This window comes from Nothoprocta perdicaria, unplaced genomic scaffold (assembly GCF_003342845.1).
Source record: "Nothoprocta perdicaria isolate Ctin4 unplaced genomic scaffold, notPer1 scaffold_50, whole genome shotgun sequence".
Classification (NCBI taxonomy): Eukaryota; Metazoa; Chordata; class Aves; order Tinamiformes; family Tinamidae; genus Nothoprocta; species Nothoprocta perdicaria.
This window is the reverse complement of record NW_020455755.1, coordinates 4,154,168-4,172,307: the sequence shown is the minus strand read 5'-3', so window position 1 is coordinate 4,172,307 and position 18,140 is coordinate 4,154,168. Positions and strand designations below refer to the sequence as shown.

Here is an 18,140-nt window from a genome sequence, read left to right as displayed (position 1 = left end):
CCTGTTCCTCCCCAAATCCCCCTGTGCATCCCCCACAGCTTCCTGGGCATCCTCAAATTCCCTTGTGCCTCCCTCGCTCACCCCTCTTCTCCCCCGGTCCCCTCCTGCATCCCTCTGTCTCCTCTCTGCATCCCACCTTGTGCACCCCCCAACCCACCCCCCATCCCTTAGCGCATCCCCTGGAGCTCCCCCAGCCCCCTGCATGCGGGGGGGCCGCTGGCCATGGGCACCCGCCAGACCAAGGGCTGCCCGCCCGGCGAGGCCCCCCCGGCGGCGCCCCGCAAGCGCCCGGCGCCCCGCGACCGCAGCGACTTCCTCGCCTCCCTCGTGGCCAAGTCGGGCGAGAAGTTGGTGCGGGGGGGCAGCAGCCTGGCCCCCTACCACCGCCGCGTCTGCCTCATCCAGGACATGCTGCTGCTGGCCAAGCAGGGCCGCCAGGAGGAGGCCACGGAGCTGCTGAGGCACCTGCGCCAGGTGAGGCTGCGCCCGCGGCCCCTCGCTCCCTGGAGGTTGCTGGGGGGGGGTCGTGGCCATAGCGGGGGAAAGCCGCGAGTTGGAAGCTTTGCAGACCCGGCTGCTTCCTGCCCTTGGCTGTTCTGCAGCTTATCTTGCTGTCCTGGGGCTGGTGACTGTTCCCGTGCTGGAGCTGGGACCGCGGAAGTGTCCCATTGCATGGGACACCTCCCCACGCAGTTATCCCTGAACCCTCGGGCAAGTTATCCCTTCCGCTCTTCTCCTGCTGGGAGGCGATAGAAAAGAGACTGGGAATTCCCAAGGCTCCAGGGGATGCCTGGAAAACGGCAAGTTTTCTGCACAGAACGCGAACGCGCCCGGCCTCGCCGGGATCAGTGCCCATCGCAGCTGGGAGGGGACGGGGACCTGTTGTGGGAAGCGCCCGGCAAGCACAAGGAACCGCTTTGTCCCCGACTCGGGGATGGAGCCGGTGGTTCGGAGGTGAGATGGCTGCGCATGGGTGTCCTGCTGAGCCCGCTCCGCTTTGGGGCCACGTTTTGGGAGTGCGGGGGCTTCATGGGGGCCATGAGGAGCTGGCAGCATTTATGCAAAAACCGGGATGCAAACAGCGTGGGAGCAGGGGCACTTCCTGCGCTTCCAGCCTCCCCTCGGCCTCTCGCATCCTGAAGCATCCGGCTCTCCCCGGGGGAGCAGGACCGATGCCGTCACCTCTGTGGCTGCTGTGGAGATTCAGTAGCGTTTCACCATGAGCTGCTTCAGGGGAAAAGTGGGAATGCCCTCAAAGAGCCCCAATTTCATGGAGTTTGCCCTTAAAGAGCCCAGTCCCTGGAGCTCGCATTTACAGGCTTTTCTTTTTTTTTTTTTTTTTTCTTAATTTTTTTACTTCCCCCCCCCCCCATTTTTTATTACTGTCGTTTCTTTGGAGCACTCCGGAGCTTCAGCAGGCAGAGCAGCGCGGTGCCGCCAGCGAGCCCGGGTCCGGGAGCCCCGCGGCAGCTCCGCTCCTCCCCATGGCCTTCCCACATTACGTCGCGCTCCAGGAATTCGCTGCTGGCTCGGGCCGGTGGCGGAGCCCCCGGTGCCGATAATCAAAAAAAAAAAAAAACGTATACACACACGCATGCATGTATATATATGTATATATACATACATGTGTGTATATGGTGGAGAAAAGGCAGCGTGTTCCTGTGGTGCTCGGGGAGGCTTCCCAGCTGTGCGGTGCAGTCCACGGGATGAGCTGTAATCCCTGGCACATCCTGGCTGCAGAGGCAGGATGCTGGACATTGGAAAATGCAGGTGCCCGTTAGCCCCGCGAGCATCTTGGTGGCACCAGCAGCTGGTTTCCTCTGACGAAACTTTTAACGTTTCCCCCCAAATTCTGGTAACCCTTGAGCCGCTGGATGTACAGGCGGCCAGTGCTCCATGTCCTCCTGTTGCATCCCGCTCCATCCCTCCAGCGTTGCACCAAAGGGGAAGGTGGGAAGGAGGGAATTCCTGCACGCTGCCGTGCATCCCGCGGCTTTCCGGAAAGAGAGGGTATTTCCCTGTTTGGTTTTAAAAGCCACTTGGTGTAATCTGAAACTTCCTTCCTGGAGCCAGGAACAGCATGTGGCTGCGCCGCTGGCTTGGGATGCTCCCCTAATGGGGGAAAATGATGAATTTGGGATTTTTTTTTTTTTGATGCAGAAGGCATGTTTTGGCTCGGGAGGAGCCGAGTTTCCTGGTGTCCCTGCTAACTAGCTGTGCTGAGCTGCTGCCTCGGCCTGCGCGGTCCTTGGTGTCCCCTCCTTTTCTTTCACCCCAGCTGCTGTTTTGTTTAAGTGCAGTGGCATGGGGGGGTTGCCCCTCTCTGCCCATCACAGGTGATGGCTGCATGCTCATGAAATAATAATAGGGATTTAAAAAAAAAGTCCTTGTGTTTTCCCCTGGACATCCGTCCTCGGTGTCAGCCCTGTTGTTTCCCAGTCTTTGCACATGCAGACGCTGGGGTTGTCACCGCCAGGCTTTGGCATCCCAGCATCACAAAGGCATTTGCCGCCTTTGGCTTCCTCTCCCATTCTCCGGGAGCGAATCCAGGCAAAGAATAACGATGCGTCCGACAGGAACGTCCACAACTTCTCCCCAGCTCTGCAGAGGCCGGGAACCTCCTGGGAGCGCAGGAAAGACATGGGCGACTTTCCTTGGGGCGCGGGAAGGGGCTGCGAGGAAGCAGGGAGCCCAGCCTGGTGCTGGGCATCTCCTCCGGAGATGTGGGATTTGCAGCGCTCGGGGCGATGCTCTTGGAGCCCGTGGGCATCCTTGGAGCCCGTGGGCTCATCCCTTGGCCTCGGGCGCTGAGCGGCTCCAGGGCTCTGTAGGGACTGGCGCTGGAGCAGCCCAGGCCGGGAAGGACATTTGGGCACACGCGGCAGGAGGGAGGCGGGAAAGGCTCACGTGAAACACGCGGAGCACCCCAGGAGGGAGAGGAAGCCTCAGGTTTATTGGTTCTACCTTTTAGTTTTAGCATGAAAGAAAACGCTCACCTTTTTGACGTGCTTAAAGGGGAGAGGCAAGGTATTAAGATTGGCTTGTTCCTGAAGGATCCCAGAGGATTCAAAGCCACATGTGCGGGATTGCTCCTCCCTTGCCCTGAAACCAGCTCCCAGCCTGAGTGATCCCACGGGTCCTACTGCGGGAAGCCCCAAGACGTTGCTCCTGGGATGGTGCCGCTGGCTCCCAGAGTGCGATGGGTTTCCAATTCTTTCCATTTCTCCATTTGTTTTATTCTTTTTTATTTATTTCTCCCCTCTTGCACCAGAGCTGGAGCTGCAGCGCACACCAGGGTCTACCCAAGATCATTGCCGTGCTGAAAGCCTTGGTCGTTAGCGCGTGACGAGCTGCTGCTTCCCAGCTAATTAAAGCAGCGCTGATGGGCTCCCGCGCCACTCCCAGGGCCCGCCGCATGCACAGCCCGCTGAGTCCCAGATTATCATCTTCTTATTTATTTCTCCATGCCAGCTTGGCAGGTGCCGTGGGATAGATCGTAAATGGGCAGAGCTGCTTTATGTTTGAGGCTAGGTGTGTTTGCAAGTGGCTGCAGCGCTGCCGGGTTGGTTTCTGGGGCTGGCTGTTCTAGGGATTTTATTTATTTGTTTATTTATTGATGTTCCCATCAAAGGAAAACAGCCCCATGCATTTTTTTTTTCTTTTATTTTTCCTTTATTTTATATAAAAGTACCTCGTCCCTGTTTTGAGGTAAAGCGATTTCTGCCGAGTTCCAGGCCGGAGCTGTCCTTCTAGGGCGTGTTTTACACTCAAAGCACTGCTTGGTTTTGTTGCAAGACTTCTCTTTAAGGAGGAGGACTTTTAATTATTTCTTTTAAGGAAAGATGATCATTTTCTGCATTTCCAAGCTCCCAAAGCATCAGTACTCACAAAGGATTTGCTTTTCTGCAAGCAGTTTATTAGCCCCAGAGCAACTCTGCACACAGGACCAGCTGTGGTTGCTGCAGAGCCCCATGGATCTATTTGCTTGAATTAAGCACTGAGGGCGGGAGAAAGGGACCTTTTAGTGTTAATGATCAGCAAATTGCATGCGAGGCTGTGAGCTGGGTCTTATGCGGGGAGGTCATAAATTGTTATTTTTTGCTGACTGAAACATCTGAACTTTATTTTGCGTAACCACTGGGTTACCTGGTTAAAAAAAATGAGCTCAGTCTAAGCTGTTCCCAACATGTCCTTGTCCAGCCTCCAGCAGCAGAACCTGCAGCCCGTCCCCAGCCAGGTGACTCCCGCACTTTGCTGTCCCTGTGACCCCCGTTTTGTCCTCCTGGCTGTGGTTTTAGGCTCTCCTTCCCAACACAGAGCCCATCCAGGCCCAGCCTCACGCTAGCCACGTTTGCTTTGACTTTTACCTTAGTGCAAGCAAGAGAACTGGTTTGAGACTTGTGATAGCTCTGGGCCTTTCCCCAGACACCCCTTTGCAGAGCAGACAAAGCAAAGGAAAGCAGGTTTCCCTGTTCTTGGGTGGAATGTGGATCCCTTTTCTTCTTGGCTTCCCCGTAGAGGCCACCAATGCCTGAAGAGCCACGCGAGAGGCTGGGTTTTACGCCGTCTAACATTGCCCCCTCTGCCCTGTTTTCCGCAGGACTTGGGAATGGAATCGACCTCTCTGGATGATGTCCTCTATCGGTACGCCAGCTTTCGCAACCTCGTGGATCCCATCACCCACGACCTGATCATCAGCCTTGCGAGATACGTCCACTGCCCCAAGCCGGTAGGTACCATCACCCCATTACACCTCCAGAATGGGCCTGGTGTGGGAAGAAGAGCTCCATGGGGATGGGGATGGGGAGCATCCTTTGGAGCACTGGAGAAAACACAGCCGGGTCGGCGTGGTGGTTGTGTGCCCTTGAGTGGTTCAATCACAGGGTTTCCAGCTGCCCTAGTGACATTCACCTAATGTTAGCACTTTGAGTCTTGGTGTTTTGCAAATTACTTCTGCTTTCGGCTGCTTTTCGTTTCCTCCCCCATCCGCAGTGTAAAAGAAGTTGCACCACCAGGAACAGTCCCTGCCTTGCCAGGATAACGGCTGCCCCTCCGCTTTGTGCAATATTTATTGCCTCCCCAGGCCACCTGAGAGTCCTTGGTGGTGCCTTCAAGGCCGGAGTCCCCAAAGTGCGTGTCCTCCTCGGAGCTTGGGCTCCGTTGGGAGCAGGTTTCCCTGTGGGCGAGTTGGCATCACTTCCCGGGGTAGTTTTGACCTCCTCATTGTCCTGTACTGCTGTTCCCACTTGTAATTGTAGGAGCAGAGCAGAGCTCCGCTCCATGGGCGCGCAGAGCTCCGAGCAGGTAGCTTGAATCTGTAGTATTCCTATGCGGAGGAGGCGGCCTCCTTCCCCGGTACCGTGCTGTCCTTCCCAAGGGACGTGCCTATCAGCATTTTGCCTTGTCTGGGCTGGAGCAGAGCACAAAGGAGCTGGAGGTTCACATGTCAAGGCTGCGTTTTTCTTTTCCTTTGCACATTGCTCATCCGGAGCTGAAGCTGCATTCATAAACAAGCAGGGATTTTCGGGAGAAGCAGGATCTTGCTTTGTGGAAAGCCCGGTTGAAGTTTCACGGAGCTGCCAGGTGGGACATCTCCATCACAACAACCCCTTTGCTGTGGGAAGCTCCATGGCATCCCTTGAACTTGCCTGGGGCTCATATGACAGCAGAAAGTCACGTAGCCCGCGCGCGGCTCTGACCCTACTCGCTGACTTGCCTGACTCCACTTGAAGGCCATCAGGAGCAGCTTTTGAGGCCACGTGTTGGCCAAGGAGGGTTCACCTCAAGCCTGGTCTGTCCCTTGACCACACAACTATCCATGCCTTTCTTGTTCTTTCCTTATGGAGAACAAATTCTTCCCTTTCTCCTCCCCCGTGGGGTACTGGAATGGGGAACAGGAGTAAACTATTTTGAGAGGCATCTTTCCAGCGTGATGCTCTCCCATGGAAGTTGCTGTCCCCAAACTGGGGTGACCATGTAGGTCTCTCCTCCATGTTGAGGTGAGTGGGCAGCCCCGGAACAGAGCATTTTTCTGCTTTTCTGGGGTAAAAAGCCTGTTGGGGGGAAATTTTGCAGGAACCATGTCCCAGCAGCTGAGCTGCATTTTCTCTGTGCCCGGTTTGTGTTCCAGGAAGGCCCTGGGGTCTCTTGTCTTCCTCCTCCCGCAAGGGAAAGGGAGTTGTTTCCTACTGAAGATTTTTTGGGGTCAAATAAAAACTGCCTTTGCATGGGAATGGCTGCCTATGTGGGAGCTGCATTTTCCCATGATTTTGGGAGCAGATTTGGTTTTGCCCGGGTAGCTCTTGGTGAAGATCTATCTTCTTGTTCAATTTTGAGTCATTTAAGAAATATATGTGTAGCTGTGGCCTTTTTCTCTCTGGCTCTGCTTCGATCAGGTTTGTAGTGTGATTTTGGGTCTATAAATTGTCAGCCACAAAGGCAAGAGGGAGCATATAAAGAAAAACTAGCTGTTGTGACCTGGATGAAATAATGTTCTTCTCAGCTTTTCTCAGCTCTGTGGTAGGAAGATTTGCCTGGCAGCTGCCAGGTTTTTATGTCCCGTGTCTTTTTAAAGGCTGCTGTTTCTGATGGAGGAAACTCAAATTAACATTTTTCCTCTTATTTCCTGGTCGCTGGCCAGGAACCATCATCCTCCATCATCCTCCCATCGCGTTGCAGAGTGAGGCTGGTGGTTCCCATGCGCGGTGACGTTTGTATGCTCAGGTGCCACCCGGGGTGAGCCCGTCACCTCATGGAGCTTCCCAGCTCTTGGGCACACAAGGAAAGCAGCCTCCTCTTGCCAAACGCTCCGCGGATTTCAGACAGGGAGCGCCACAGGAGCGCTAAGTGTTATTTGTTCTTCCCTGTGAGAAACATCATAAATGGAAGCTGGTTTATGAATGCACAAAAGAAAAAAAGTCCTCTAAAACCCCCAATACTTGATATGAGAGCAAAGAGGATAACGGTGTTTCCAACCGTCTAAATCAATTACATTCTCTATTAATGCTCCTTTTTTTTTTTCTGCCAGTCTTGCTCCGAGTGTGATGATCGCTCTTTATGGGTGTTTAAGACCTCTGCAATACGTTAATGCATCCTGCAGGATGCTGTGAAGCTCGAGCTGCACTAATGACGACTCTGGTTGCTTCTGAGCTTGCTGTGTTGTGCCCTCTGCCCGTGTTTTCTTTGCAGAGGGAGAGGGGCTCCCTTTCAAGCACGAGCGTGTGCGAGCCAGAGCTGAACAGAGCGTGCCTTGCAGACGGGGGAAATTGCACTGAGGGTTTCTTCTTTGCAGCTCTTTTGAAAATTGAGGTTAAAATTGAATAACGGCGAGGTCTGGAGTTGCTGCGATGATATCACCACTGGCAAGTTTGCAGCTGGAGAGCCACGGGGGAGGAGGGGAGGAAAGCGGTGGAGACACGGATGGTGCCTCTCCCGAGGGCACTGAGTATCCGGGGTGTCCGGATGGCTGCTGATTAATCCATCTTGTCCATGGGAAGGGCAGGAGCACAAGGGTCCCAGAACCATGTGACCGGCTGCAGAGGGGCAGCTTTTGTTCCCCCATTCCCTCAGTGAAGCCAAGAAAGTGTTGCTTAAGAAAAGGATGGACCAGGAAGCAGGTCCCTCATTAAGCAGCAGCACCGTGTTTTATTGATGCTTGCAGATGATAATTGACATTGGAGTTCAGCTCATTTAGCTTTTAATGAGAACATAATTCCCTGCCTAGCAAGGAGGAGTAAGGACTCTTGCCTGTTCTTGGCACCACTGTTCACTCTCCTTTGGTCCTGAGGAACACCTGAGAAGTAGGTGCAAGGCGGGTTTTGCCTGGGCAACTTGTGCACTTGGATGGGTGTTTTTAATACACATTTGCAGTCTGTCTTGCTGCAGACCCCGAGCTGTTGCTTGCACCAAGCAGATGTTTCTCCCTTTTCTCCCACTGCCCAAGCTCTGCTGCCATTCCCGGCAGAGGGCTGGAGTTTTGTCCCATCCTCTTTGACAAGTTTTGCTGTCACCAGGTTCTTCGCTCTTTAGTTAATTGAGAGATATCCCCATCTGTTTTCCATGCATGGTGGCAGGACAGAGCTCGTGCCACCATCTCCCATTCCCAGGCTCTCCTATGTGGCACAGGAGTCCTGCAGGTCATGGCGAGGGTCTGAGAGCCCACATTGTGTTGGGCAAGTATTTGCAGGAGCGTCCTGTGTTGTTCCTGCTCTGCTCCAGCAGACACAGAGCTGGATGGAGCTCTATGTTCCCATGGGAATTCCCATGGGATGTGGTGCAGTGCAGCAGAGCTGCAGACTCCGTTAGAGCCTGGTTAGGCTGGGAAAATCCTACATGTTGCCCTGCGTCTGCAACACAAATAACCAAATCAGCTAGTTCTGCTTTCCACCTGGCAGCAAAGGCAGCACGGGGAGCTCTTGACTGCGATTCCCCATGAGCCGTCACCCTGGCCTTTGGGCTGTTTAAAGTGGGGTTTAAAGCTCTCCCCAGGCCTTGGCTGCAGCTCCCATGGGCAGGGATTGCTGTGGGCTGGAGAAAACCCCGTTAGGGCTTGAGCAGCACCGGGCCGGGGTGCTGTGGCGCCGATGTCTGCAGGCAGTGATGGGCTCTGAGTGCAGCAACCGAAAGGAAAGAAAAACACAAAGAAAAACTCAAGTGAGAAAAGCAGAAAGCCATTAGATGACTTCACTCCTCATGACTGCATCGGAAGGGAAGGAATCGTTACTTTGGCAGCGCCGACTCCTCCAAGCCCCCAGTGAGCAGGACGCCGGCTGGCCGCCACAGGGCCAGGCGCGGGGACAACGGCGGAGCCATGTGCGTTTATTTTCCTGTGCTTGTTGGTAATTTGTAGTAGCTGAGTTGAGGCACATGAAGAAACATCTTTGGTGATGGGGCTTAGGGCCTCCTGGAGCATTTCCCACTGCGTCACATCTTCACATTGCAGCATTAGAGCCCATCATTGGCGGGAGCACTGGGGGCTTTACCTCCAGTTTGGTTTATGGGCACAAAGTGGATTGTGTTTTAGGAGTCCATGTCCCCTGAGCCACATGGAGAGAGAACCTGTTGCTTGCAGGGTCTGCACATGCCCGAGGTGGCCGGTGTGCAGGGTCAGGGCTCACCGCGATCCCGTGTTTCAGCTATTCCTCCTCATTCAGATATTCCTGGCAGCAGCTCCCTGGGGACAGAATGACCAATGCCCTTATGGTCACGGGCTTTAAGCTTTGTGTGCTCTCGTGTTCCTGCTAGTGCTGCAGCAGCCAGAAAGAGAAGATAGGAGCTTGGAAAGGAGGAAAAAAAAAAAAAAGACAAAACAAAAGCAAGGTTAATTAAGTGAAAAGTGCAGTGTTGGAGGGCTGGTTTCGGATATTTGTGTGTTAAGACTTGCAATACAGAGCAGATTTTTCAGCCCAGAGTCTGATTGCGAGTGACAGCAACATGAGACCCTGTAAGAACACAAGCAAGACCCTGTCCCCTCCGCCGGCCTGGGACAGCGGCTAATTGCTCTCATTTGGGTCAGCGCCTGCCACGCTGCCGCGGGAACCCCCCTTCTGCCTCCTGCATCGTTAGCGTTGACCTCCTTTGCACAGGGGCCGGCGCCGATGCCCCCGCGATGCTCCTACGTGGGCGAGCAGTGACCAAACACGGGGGGCCGGTGATGCACCCATGGGACCAAACTGCTCCTGAGGAGCCTTGTCTGCATCCCCTTGTGTCCTGCTGGGGCCGGGGTGGCCACAGGCCCCTCACCGGGTCCCCACTTGTCTCCGCAGGAGGGGGAGGCGCTGGGGGCCATGGAGAAGCTCTGCCGGCAGCTCACCTACCACCTGAGCCCCCACTCGCAGTGGCGGCGCCACGGCCTCGTCCGCAGGAAGCCCCAGGCCTGGTGAGTCCCTGGCTCGGCCGCCCTCCTGGCATCGCGCGATGGGAGCCCAGGCTCCTTTCTCTTCACGTTGGGTGGTGAGATGCTTATTAATGGGAGGGTAATTCCCAGGAATAAGCGGGGCCTTGGCAATAAGATGTGTAGTTCCCTGCAGGATTCCTGGGAAGAGCCATGACCCCAGTGGAAGCTGAAGCCTTCCCTGGCACTGCTGCTCCTGCCCCAGTGTGGGATCGGGATGCAGTGCCCAGCACGCTGGCTGCTTTTGGATGCAGCAGGAGAACAGCAGCTTCTCCTTTCCCATATCTGTCCAGGAAAGGGACACCACTTGCTGTATATGTCTGTGGGCTTTTCTTTCCTTTTTGTTATTTTTCTTAATACCGTATGAGCACTTCTCAGTGCTGGGAAAGGCTGTCAGTTTGCCCGTCCTAGGGGCACTTCCCCAGCTACTGCGTCTTTGTCCGCCTCTTCAGAGAAGGCGAATCCAAAGTCTGTTCCCATCAGCAGTCAGAAATTTTATTAAGCTTCACATCCCCTCAAACTAGGCGCAAAAAAGGGGGTTGTTCCTTCCACAGCATACAGACCGGCAGACTGCTGCTATGCCCGTGATGCTTCCTTATGCCATCTTGTCTCCTTTTTCTTCACTCTCCTCCTTTTGTTGTGTTTCCTTTTCACTTCTTTTCTCAATGGAGAAGATTTCTCCCCTCTGATAAGAAAATTTGGGGTCAGCAGGGGAAGGTTTGGAGCCCGTGCGGTGCCCAGAGTGTCTGCTAGCAGGAGCCTTGGAGAAGGCTCATGTAGCTGTGAGCTCCGGGTGCACCAGCCTCCTGCACAGACTTCTGCTTCTTCTCCTTTTAATGAGTATTTTGGCTCTGTCCGCTGGTTCCCTGCTGATAATTACGGATCTCAACCCAACTGCACGGGTGTTTAGGTCCTGATGGAGAACTCCTGGGCTGGAGCTGGGGTGTTGCTGGAAAGCACGTTCTTAATTTGAAATCTGTGGCTTTGCGATGCATTGCGCTCCTGGGTCCCGTCTGCTGGAGCCATGCTCATTAGCGCGCCGGCTCCTAACGAGCCAGGTAGCGCACGCGTTGCAATCTGTGGCATGGCTTCATTAAGCTGGGTAATTTCCCTGGGCCCCTGGCTCTGCCCGTCTCCCACCACACAGCACTTCTCCTTCCCTGCAGCTGCTCTGGGCATGTTTGAAGGGTTCGGGGAGGGAATTAGAGCTTAATTATCCTGGCGATGAGGAGCAGAGCCTGATGTGCCTTCGAGTCGGCTGCTTCAGTGCAATCCTCCTCTTGCTCCTTTGTTAAAACCCCTGCTTGCAGCGTCGCTCTTGGCGCTCGTGGGGCGCCTGCGTTGGCAGATGCCTCTTCAGTCGGCTGCCTAAGGGAGCCGAACCATAAATCGAGTGTAAACACCGCTGGCGCGCGTGCTCGCGGACACGCCATGGTTTGGAAGGGGCAACGGCTTCTCGTGGAACCCCTCGGGAAAATAATCCCTCCCCTGCAAGCCGCTGGCTCAGTCCAGGCTTCCAAGCAATTCAGCCCAGAGGCGGAGGAAGGTTTTTGCCCCACTGATGAACACCGATTCTGACAAAATGTTCAAATTGTTGGTTTTGCTGCTGAACAAATGAACTGGCAGCCAGAAGCACTAGAAAATATCCTCAAGGAAAGAATCCTGCCCTGGCAGTGAGGGTGGAAGAAGCTGCTTCATAGGAATGGGACCTCTCTTTCCCCTTATGCTTTTTTCCAAGATCACTCATGCTCTCCAAACCCCGACTCAGATCCCGCTCATCCTTCCTAGGAGCAGTTTTGGCTTCCAACCCCTGTCCCGGAGGAAGACAGCACTGGGACCTGACGGGGATCTCTCTTCTCCGGCAAGGGGTTTCTTTCCTAATCCAATGGGTGAAAGTGGCTCATGTTGAAGGTGGTGGGATAACTTGTGCCAGGCTCTGCAGCATCCCTTGCTGTCCCACAAGGTCCAAGCTGGACATGTGAAATGGCACCACTCGTGGGTATAAGAAAACGGCAAATTCTCTGCACTTGGAAAGATGGACGGGGAGAGAGATTTTGTGGTATTCTGTGTTGCCTTTTCCTGCTCATGTCTTCTGTCAGAAAGCAGGTTAAGCAGCTGTTTGGGAGAAAAAGAAAAAAACAGGGCAGGTTTTTGTGGTTTTCCGGACGATCCTGTGGGATTTGCAGGGCTGCAGGGACACAGAGAGCAGCTCCAAAAGCAGAGAGGGCCGGGGATGCTCTTGCATCTGCACCACGGGATGGGATATGAAAAGTGGGATGGGGACATTCCTGGCCCCAGATGGATAGCAAAGCCTGAGGGGAGCAGGCAGGACATGTTCCCACGACCATCCCAGCAAAAAGCCAGGCTGCCGGGAAGCTGCATGGCAGCAGGGAGCTGCCGCCTGCTGCACTGCTCCCGAACGGGATCCGTGCTCTGATAAAATAAACAGTTTAGGGAAAGCAAAGCCCTGGGCACATAATTTGGCAGCTGATCACTGCCTAATTGCTAGAAAAAAACAGTGGGGAGAAGCTTTATTTATTTATTTATTTTTATTTATTTATTTTTTCCTTGGGCTGGTTTTTGATGAGAAAACAGGGCTGGAAGATCAGACTTGAAGTTTATCTGTCTCCCTTCCCCCCTGAAAAACAAAAATGCTATTTTCTTTCCCTTTGCATCAATGGAATTTAATCTATTTAAAGTAACAAGCAAACAGACTCCACAGCATGCGGAACTCAGACCCTCAGTGGTTTCATGTTTGCCATTTTCCACAAACATGGAAGATATGGAAGATCTCTTTCTTTTTATCTTTTTTTCCCTAAGCTTTCCTGGCTCTTGGCTACCCAAGGGCCAGATCTGCAGCCTCAGCGGTCACCAAGAAGTGACTGGTGGGCAGAATAAAACGCCAAGGGCTGCCCAACGGCAAAGACAATTATTTCCTTTCCTCATAGAGCTGAGAGCCGATAGTTACTTGGACATAAGAGTCCATTTCTCAGAGCATTTCCTTTATTATTATTATTATTATTATTATTATTATTATTATTATTATTATTATTATTATTATTATTATTATTTTTCTGTGGTAGAGTTTAAAGAAAATGTCCCTATTGTTTGTTTTTATGCAAACTTGAACCAATTCTTATTCAGGTCAAATTGACTTCCAGGAAGTCATTTACAGCAGCAGCAATACTGAAGCGGTTTTTCTTTAAAAAAAAAAAAAAAAAAAAAAATCTTGATTGGTTTTCTGTTGGCACTGGTACAAATTGCCTTTTTTGCAAATGCATGTTATTAATGGGCCTCAGCTGCAGTTTTTTATTACGCTGGAGCAGAGTTAGCTGGAAATGTTCCAGCATGGTTTCTCTATAGGATGATGCAGGTTCCTCAAGAGGAAAATATTTCATAAGGAGGAGCATATAAATATGTTTTATTTGGGGGAGGAATTGAGAGGAGAAAATAGAGTACGCCAATAGCAGGATATTTGAATTTTCTTAATAAGTCAAAGAATTCTAATTAATGCAAAGCATTTTGATGGATCCCAAGTGCTTACTTCTTTGAATTTTGTGTAGCAGGAAATTAAAAACAAGTTAGAAGAATCTCTGGGAAAACAGACTTTCATGAAAGTGGTGCAAGCAACTTCTCAAGCAGCTCTTCTCCTTCGTTATCCCTGCTGGTGATATTTATCAAGTTGCTTCTTTGGACAGAGCTATTTTATTTTTCAAAAGTCACGTTACTTTATGGTTTAACTGGGTCCTTTTCCTCAATGCCACAGAGATGCAAGGAAATGATGCTGCAACCTTTTAGACTTGTTGAAGTTAAGGGAATTTTTCTGGCAAAATCTTAGTCCCAGGTACAGCTGCCAAGCTTAGGAGCAAATCCTGACTCAGGACAGGCTCCAGGCTCTGCCTGTCCTCCTCAGTGCCCGCCTTGGAGCTGAATAGCCTGGAAGGAAATAGCCAGCAGGGGATCACAAAACCAATAAAGAGATTTTTGGAACTGCTTGGGGAAAAGCTCATGGTCCCATTCCCATCCCACGGTGGGAAGCTGGCGGTTCAGCCAGCCCTGCACAAGCACCACCCTGCTTTGCTCCCTGGGGAGCTGGGGCTTTTGGTGCCTGTGGGTGTCCCTTGGATCATATGTTTAGAGACAATAAGAAAGAGCCATCTAATCTCTACTAATCTAATTACTACATATACACCTCTAATTACTACGTATACACATTACTATTTGTATGCCTCCTTTAAGCTAAAGAAGAACTTTTTCTTGGCTCAGTTCCTGCTTTTAGGCTGTGGGAGCTTCTTCCTTTTGCCAACATCACTGCTACCAGAGCACATTTGCTTGCTAGATACGTTTATCTTCCTTCCCTCTTCCTCCAAAATATCTATTCTGGTGTTGGACATGCAGCCTTTAAAACAGGAGCGGAAGCTCTGAGAAACCTTCTCTGCACCGAGACAGCCAGGACTGCAGGATAAGCCTTTTATCCCAATCCTTTATTTTTCTTTAACCCCCCCAAACCAAGCGGTGACTGTATATTGGATCTTTCCCCATGCCTGCAAAGCATTTAGAGTCACAGGACGGTCTTGACACCAGTTCTGTGCAGCCCAGGAGCAAAACCCCAACAGGGATCAGGGATTCCCCAAGCGAGCGCTGTTGGGAGCTATCACCGTGCTGTAGCGTGGGGTGTTTGAACGGCTTCATCTATCAGGATAAGGAGAAAACAGCCAACGAGCTCAATTTCCCCGAATGTGGAACAAATGTTTGCACGGGGTGGCATCTGCCAGTGAGTTGGTGCATGGTTTCATACATGGTCCTGCTTTTACACTTATCAGAAGCAATTGGCTGCTTGCAGCTGGGAACGAGTCTGTGCCTTCCCGTACAAACAGGCTTAGAGCATTTGAGGCTGAACCAAGTGGGTGTAACCGATTCCTGACTGAAAGTCCTCGGGATTTGTTTCAGGGTAAGATCTTCCTATTGAGATTTGGGGCCATTCTATGGAAAAATTGATGTCAGGGATAACATTTTTTTTTTGCAGCTCTTTGTCAGCACAGTATCCTACTCATTTCCACAGGATGGTTCAGCACAGAAAGGTTTTCATTAGATCACAGTTTGGGGTTGTTGAGTTTTTATTTTCTGGGGGACAGATTGAGCGCAGCAAGGCGGTAAGAAGCCCCCCTGATACCTTCACCCGAGCAGGGTTGCTCTGACCCAGCACTTTCAGAGGCTTCCTCGTGGTTTGGCAGCAGCTCGTGAAGGCGGCTGGTGCAACATCATCCATTGTGCTGATCTCTTGGGAAAGCTCGGTAGCAGACCTCGATTTACAGCAAGGAAAAGGAGTGTAAAAGAGGTGTCTGAGGATCCCTCCTGGCTTGTGGCTGGGGGGAAAAACAAGGAGGAAAATGCTGCTTAGTGTACTCTTGCACTAAAAAAAACCCAAAATTTATATTTAATATAATATATTATAATAATATAATATAACATAAAGTAACGTAAATTATATGAGATATAATATATAATATAATGTATTATAATGTATTAGGTATGATATGATATATTGTATTATACTACAAATCCATATGGTTGGTTGCCAGCCTTTTGCTAAGCAGCACACATGAATAATCTATCCCAGGAAAACCTTGTAGCTGAAATTTTGACAGAAATAGTAGTTAGGAGTAGGGGCTCTTATTTGACATCCCCCCTAGCCCACGCTCCACCGTGGGCACACACCTCACAATTCCTATTAAAAGGAGAAAGATAAAGCTTTCCAACAAGCCCAGCTTGCAGGTTTCGAGGCCCGATTCAGGGCTGGGGACCGGGCGCTGCCGTGTCCCCGCCACTCGCCTGCTTTCTCTGCAGCCTGAAGGCCGCGCTCATGGGCAAGCCACCGGACAACACGGTGGACCTGTCGGGCATCCCGCTGTCGCCCAAGGAGCTGGAGCGCGTGGCGGCCTACCTGGAGCGCAGCGCGGCGCACGTGGACGCCGTGGAGCTCTGCTTCACCGAGCTCACGGACGAGATGCTGCTGCAGCTGCTGCCCGCGCTCGGCGCCCTGCCCCGGCTCACCACGCTCTCCCTCAACGGCAACCGCCTCACCAAGGCCGTGCTGCGCGACCTCACTGAGGCCCTCAAGGACCCCGCCAGGTTCCCCAGCGTCACGTGGATCGACCTGGGCAACAACGTGGACATCTTCTCCCTGCCGCAGCCCTTCCTGGTGGGCCTCAAGAAGCGCTGCCCCAAGCAAGGCAACCTGCCCACCATCTTGGAGTTCGGCGAGGGCCAGCCCGGCGAGCCCGAGGGACACGAAGGCTCCGCTGAGAGCCCCGAGGAGCCGCAAGGGCTCGAGCGCCTCGGCTCGCGGTCAAGGGAGCCTGCGCTGCCGCAGCACCGCGGCGCGGGGCAGGGGGCTGCGGCTGCGCAGACGTGATGGCCGCCACGGGCACCCGCGCGGGGTGGATGAGAGACGAGGCCTCAGCGGCGCGGCCGGGACGCACATGGGGTGCGTTGGGATCCGGACACGCCGACGGCTTCCAAACCACGACTGCCGACCATATTTTTCATGTTAAAAGACACATAGATGTGATCGCGTTGAATAGTTTATATTTTATAAAAGCTGGACTGATCTTTTCTAGACGTGCTGTGCAAACGCCCGTGTCACCACCCGTCCTTGCAGTGGTGTGAAGGACATCAAGGAGCAGCGCATGACGGATGGACAAACGTCCTCTAAAGGGGACAGCCGCCAGGATGAAGCCTGTACCGAGGTCAGGACTCACCCACGGCCGTCTTTGAGGAGGCCGAGGAGGAGGTCGAGCCCTTGCTCTCACATCCCGGCCCACGTTGCCTCAGATCTTGAGCCGCTCTTGGGGACCCCGCTCTGGTGTGGGGATCAGCTACAGTTCATTGCTCCTACTGACAAAAACCTGTGAGAAATGCGTAAAAAAGAAAGAAAATCTTTTTGTTTTCGTCTATCATTGCTCTGGGTTGGGGGGCACCAGTTGACTGGAGTTTTAAAGCCTTGGAAAAAGTGATTGTGTCCATTTCCCAGGGCCCAGAAGTGCTTAGTTTCTGAAACATTGTGGGGTTTGTTCTTTTTTTTATTATTATTATTATTATTTGAGAGACATGGATAGGGGATTTTTTTGACAGCAAATGACTTGCTCCAGTGCTGGAACAGTCCCAGGGGCTGCCCAGCCACAGGTTGAGGACTTCCCCCTAGCCGAGGACCAAACCCGCTCCCCTTGCGAGGGAGCTGCTTCGTCTCCATCCGCATCCCTCCCTCGGCAAGGTTACAGCCTCGTGCTCCCAGCTTTTAGTGAACCATGGGCTTTGCTTTTTCTGGGTGTAAACGCAGGCTTTTTGGTCCTCCCTTTGTTTCCCACTCGTGCACAGGAAGCCGCGTGCCCTGTGGGCTGCTTCTTTTCCCTGTGCAAGTAGGAAACTTAGAAGAAACTCTGCTACTTGATCTAATACATTCAGCAAGGTTCAATATGATTTGCATGTAGCCAAGGCTTTGTGTTTATTTTTTAAGGCTAATTCTTTCCAACAGGCATGAAAAAAAAAATTGCAGTGAATAAAGGAGTCTGTTTGAAATGAGAGAGTTACCCATAATGGAAATAAATAGGGATGTTTAATACAGATTTGGTGTTGAATTTGCATGTTGGGCTACTTGCCCAGCCAAACCTGCACGAGGAGGAGGAAGTGGATGTAGAGCTACGAGGGTTTTCTGCATGGGACACCAGCTGTCCAGAGGAATAAAACACCCGGATTATTGGCTGGAGTCTGCAGGATGGACACAAGACACATGCAGAAGCATCATAGAAGCATCATTTCTTAATTTTTTTTTTATTTATTTTAAGTTTTTAATTGTCACCAGGGCTCCAAACTTTCCAAAGCTCAGAGGGAGGCTGTTGGAAAGCGCAGAGATGAGTTTTCCCAGCTCAGAAAGGAAAACGACCAGCAAGGGCCTCATAAGCAATATATATATTCATGCACACTGAAGCATGCACCAAATAAATGACTTTCAAAAAAAAAAAAAAATCCACCCCAACACGGCGCCAGTAGATGCAGTTATAAAAGCACTAGGGCTTTAGCTCATCAGGCTCTTTTCCTTGCAGTGCAGATTAGGTCAATTAGCCAGTTATTGCACTTCAGAGCAGCGATGATGCTGCAGGCTCAGTAAAAAGCGCTTTTTTAATTGTTATTTATTTATTTATTTGCAAAAAAAAAGAAAAAAAGAAAGCAGCAGGAGCCTGCTTCCCTC

At 52.1% G+C, this 18,140-nt stretch overlaps 1 protein-coding gene across 1 annotated transcript; it reads left to right on the top strand.

Moving 5' to 3' along the window:
- Nucleotides 1–222: 222 nt before the first annotated feature.
- Nucleotides 223–16,307, top strand: LRRC75A (leucine rich repeat containing 75A). Its single transcript, XM_026047948.1, has 4 exons — nt 223–474; nt 4,601–4,729; nt 9,765–9,877; nt 15,740–16,307. Exons 1-4 carry the CDS (start codon nt 223–225, stop codon nt 16,305–16,307), a joined length of 1,062 nt encoding a protein of 353 aa, XP_025903733.1.
- The last annotated feature ends 1,833 nt before the right edge of the window (nt 16,308–18,140 follow it).

Excerpts from the sequence above, each read along its gene's own strand:
- LRRC75A (XM_026047948.1), top strand. The coding sequence starts at position 223 with ATGGGCACCCGCCAGACCAAGGGCTGCCCGCCCGGCGAGGCCCCCCCG. Across the intron at positions 475-4,600 it reads TGCTGAGGCACCTGCGCCAG|GACTTGGGAATGGAATCGAC; the intron begins GTGAGGCTGCGC and ends TGTTTTCCGCAG. Across the intron at positions 4,730-9,764 it reads ACGTCCACTGCCCCAAGCCG|GAGGGGGAGGCGCTGGGGGC; the intron begins GTAGGTACCATC and ends TTGTCTCCGCAG.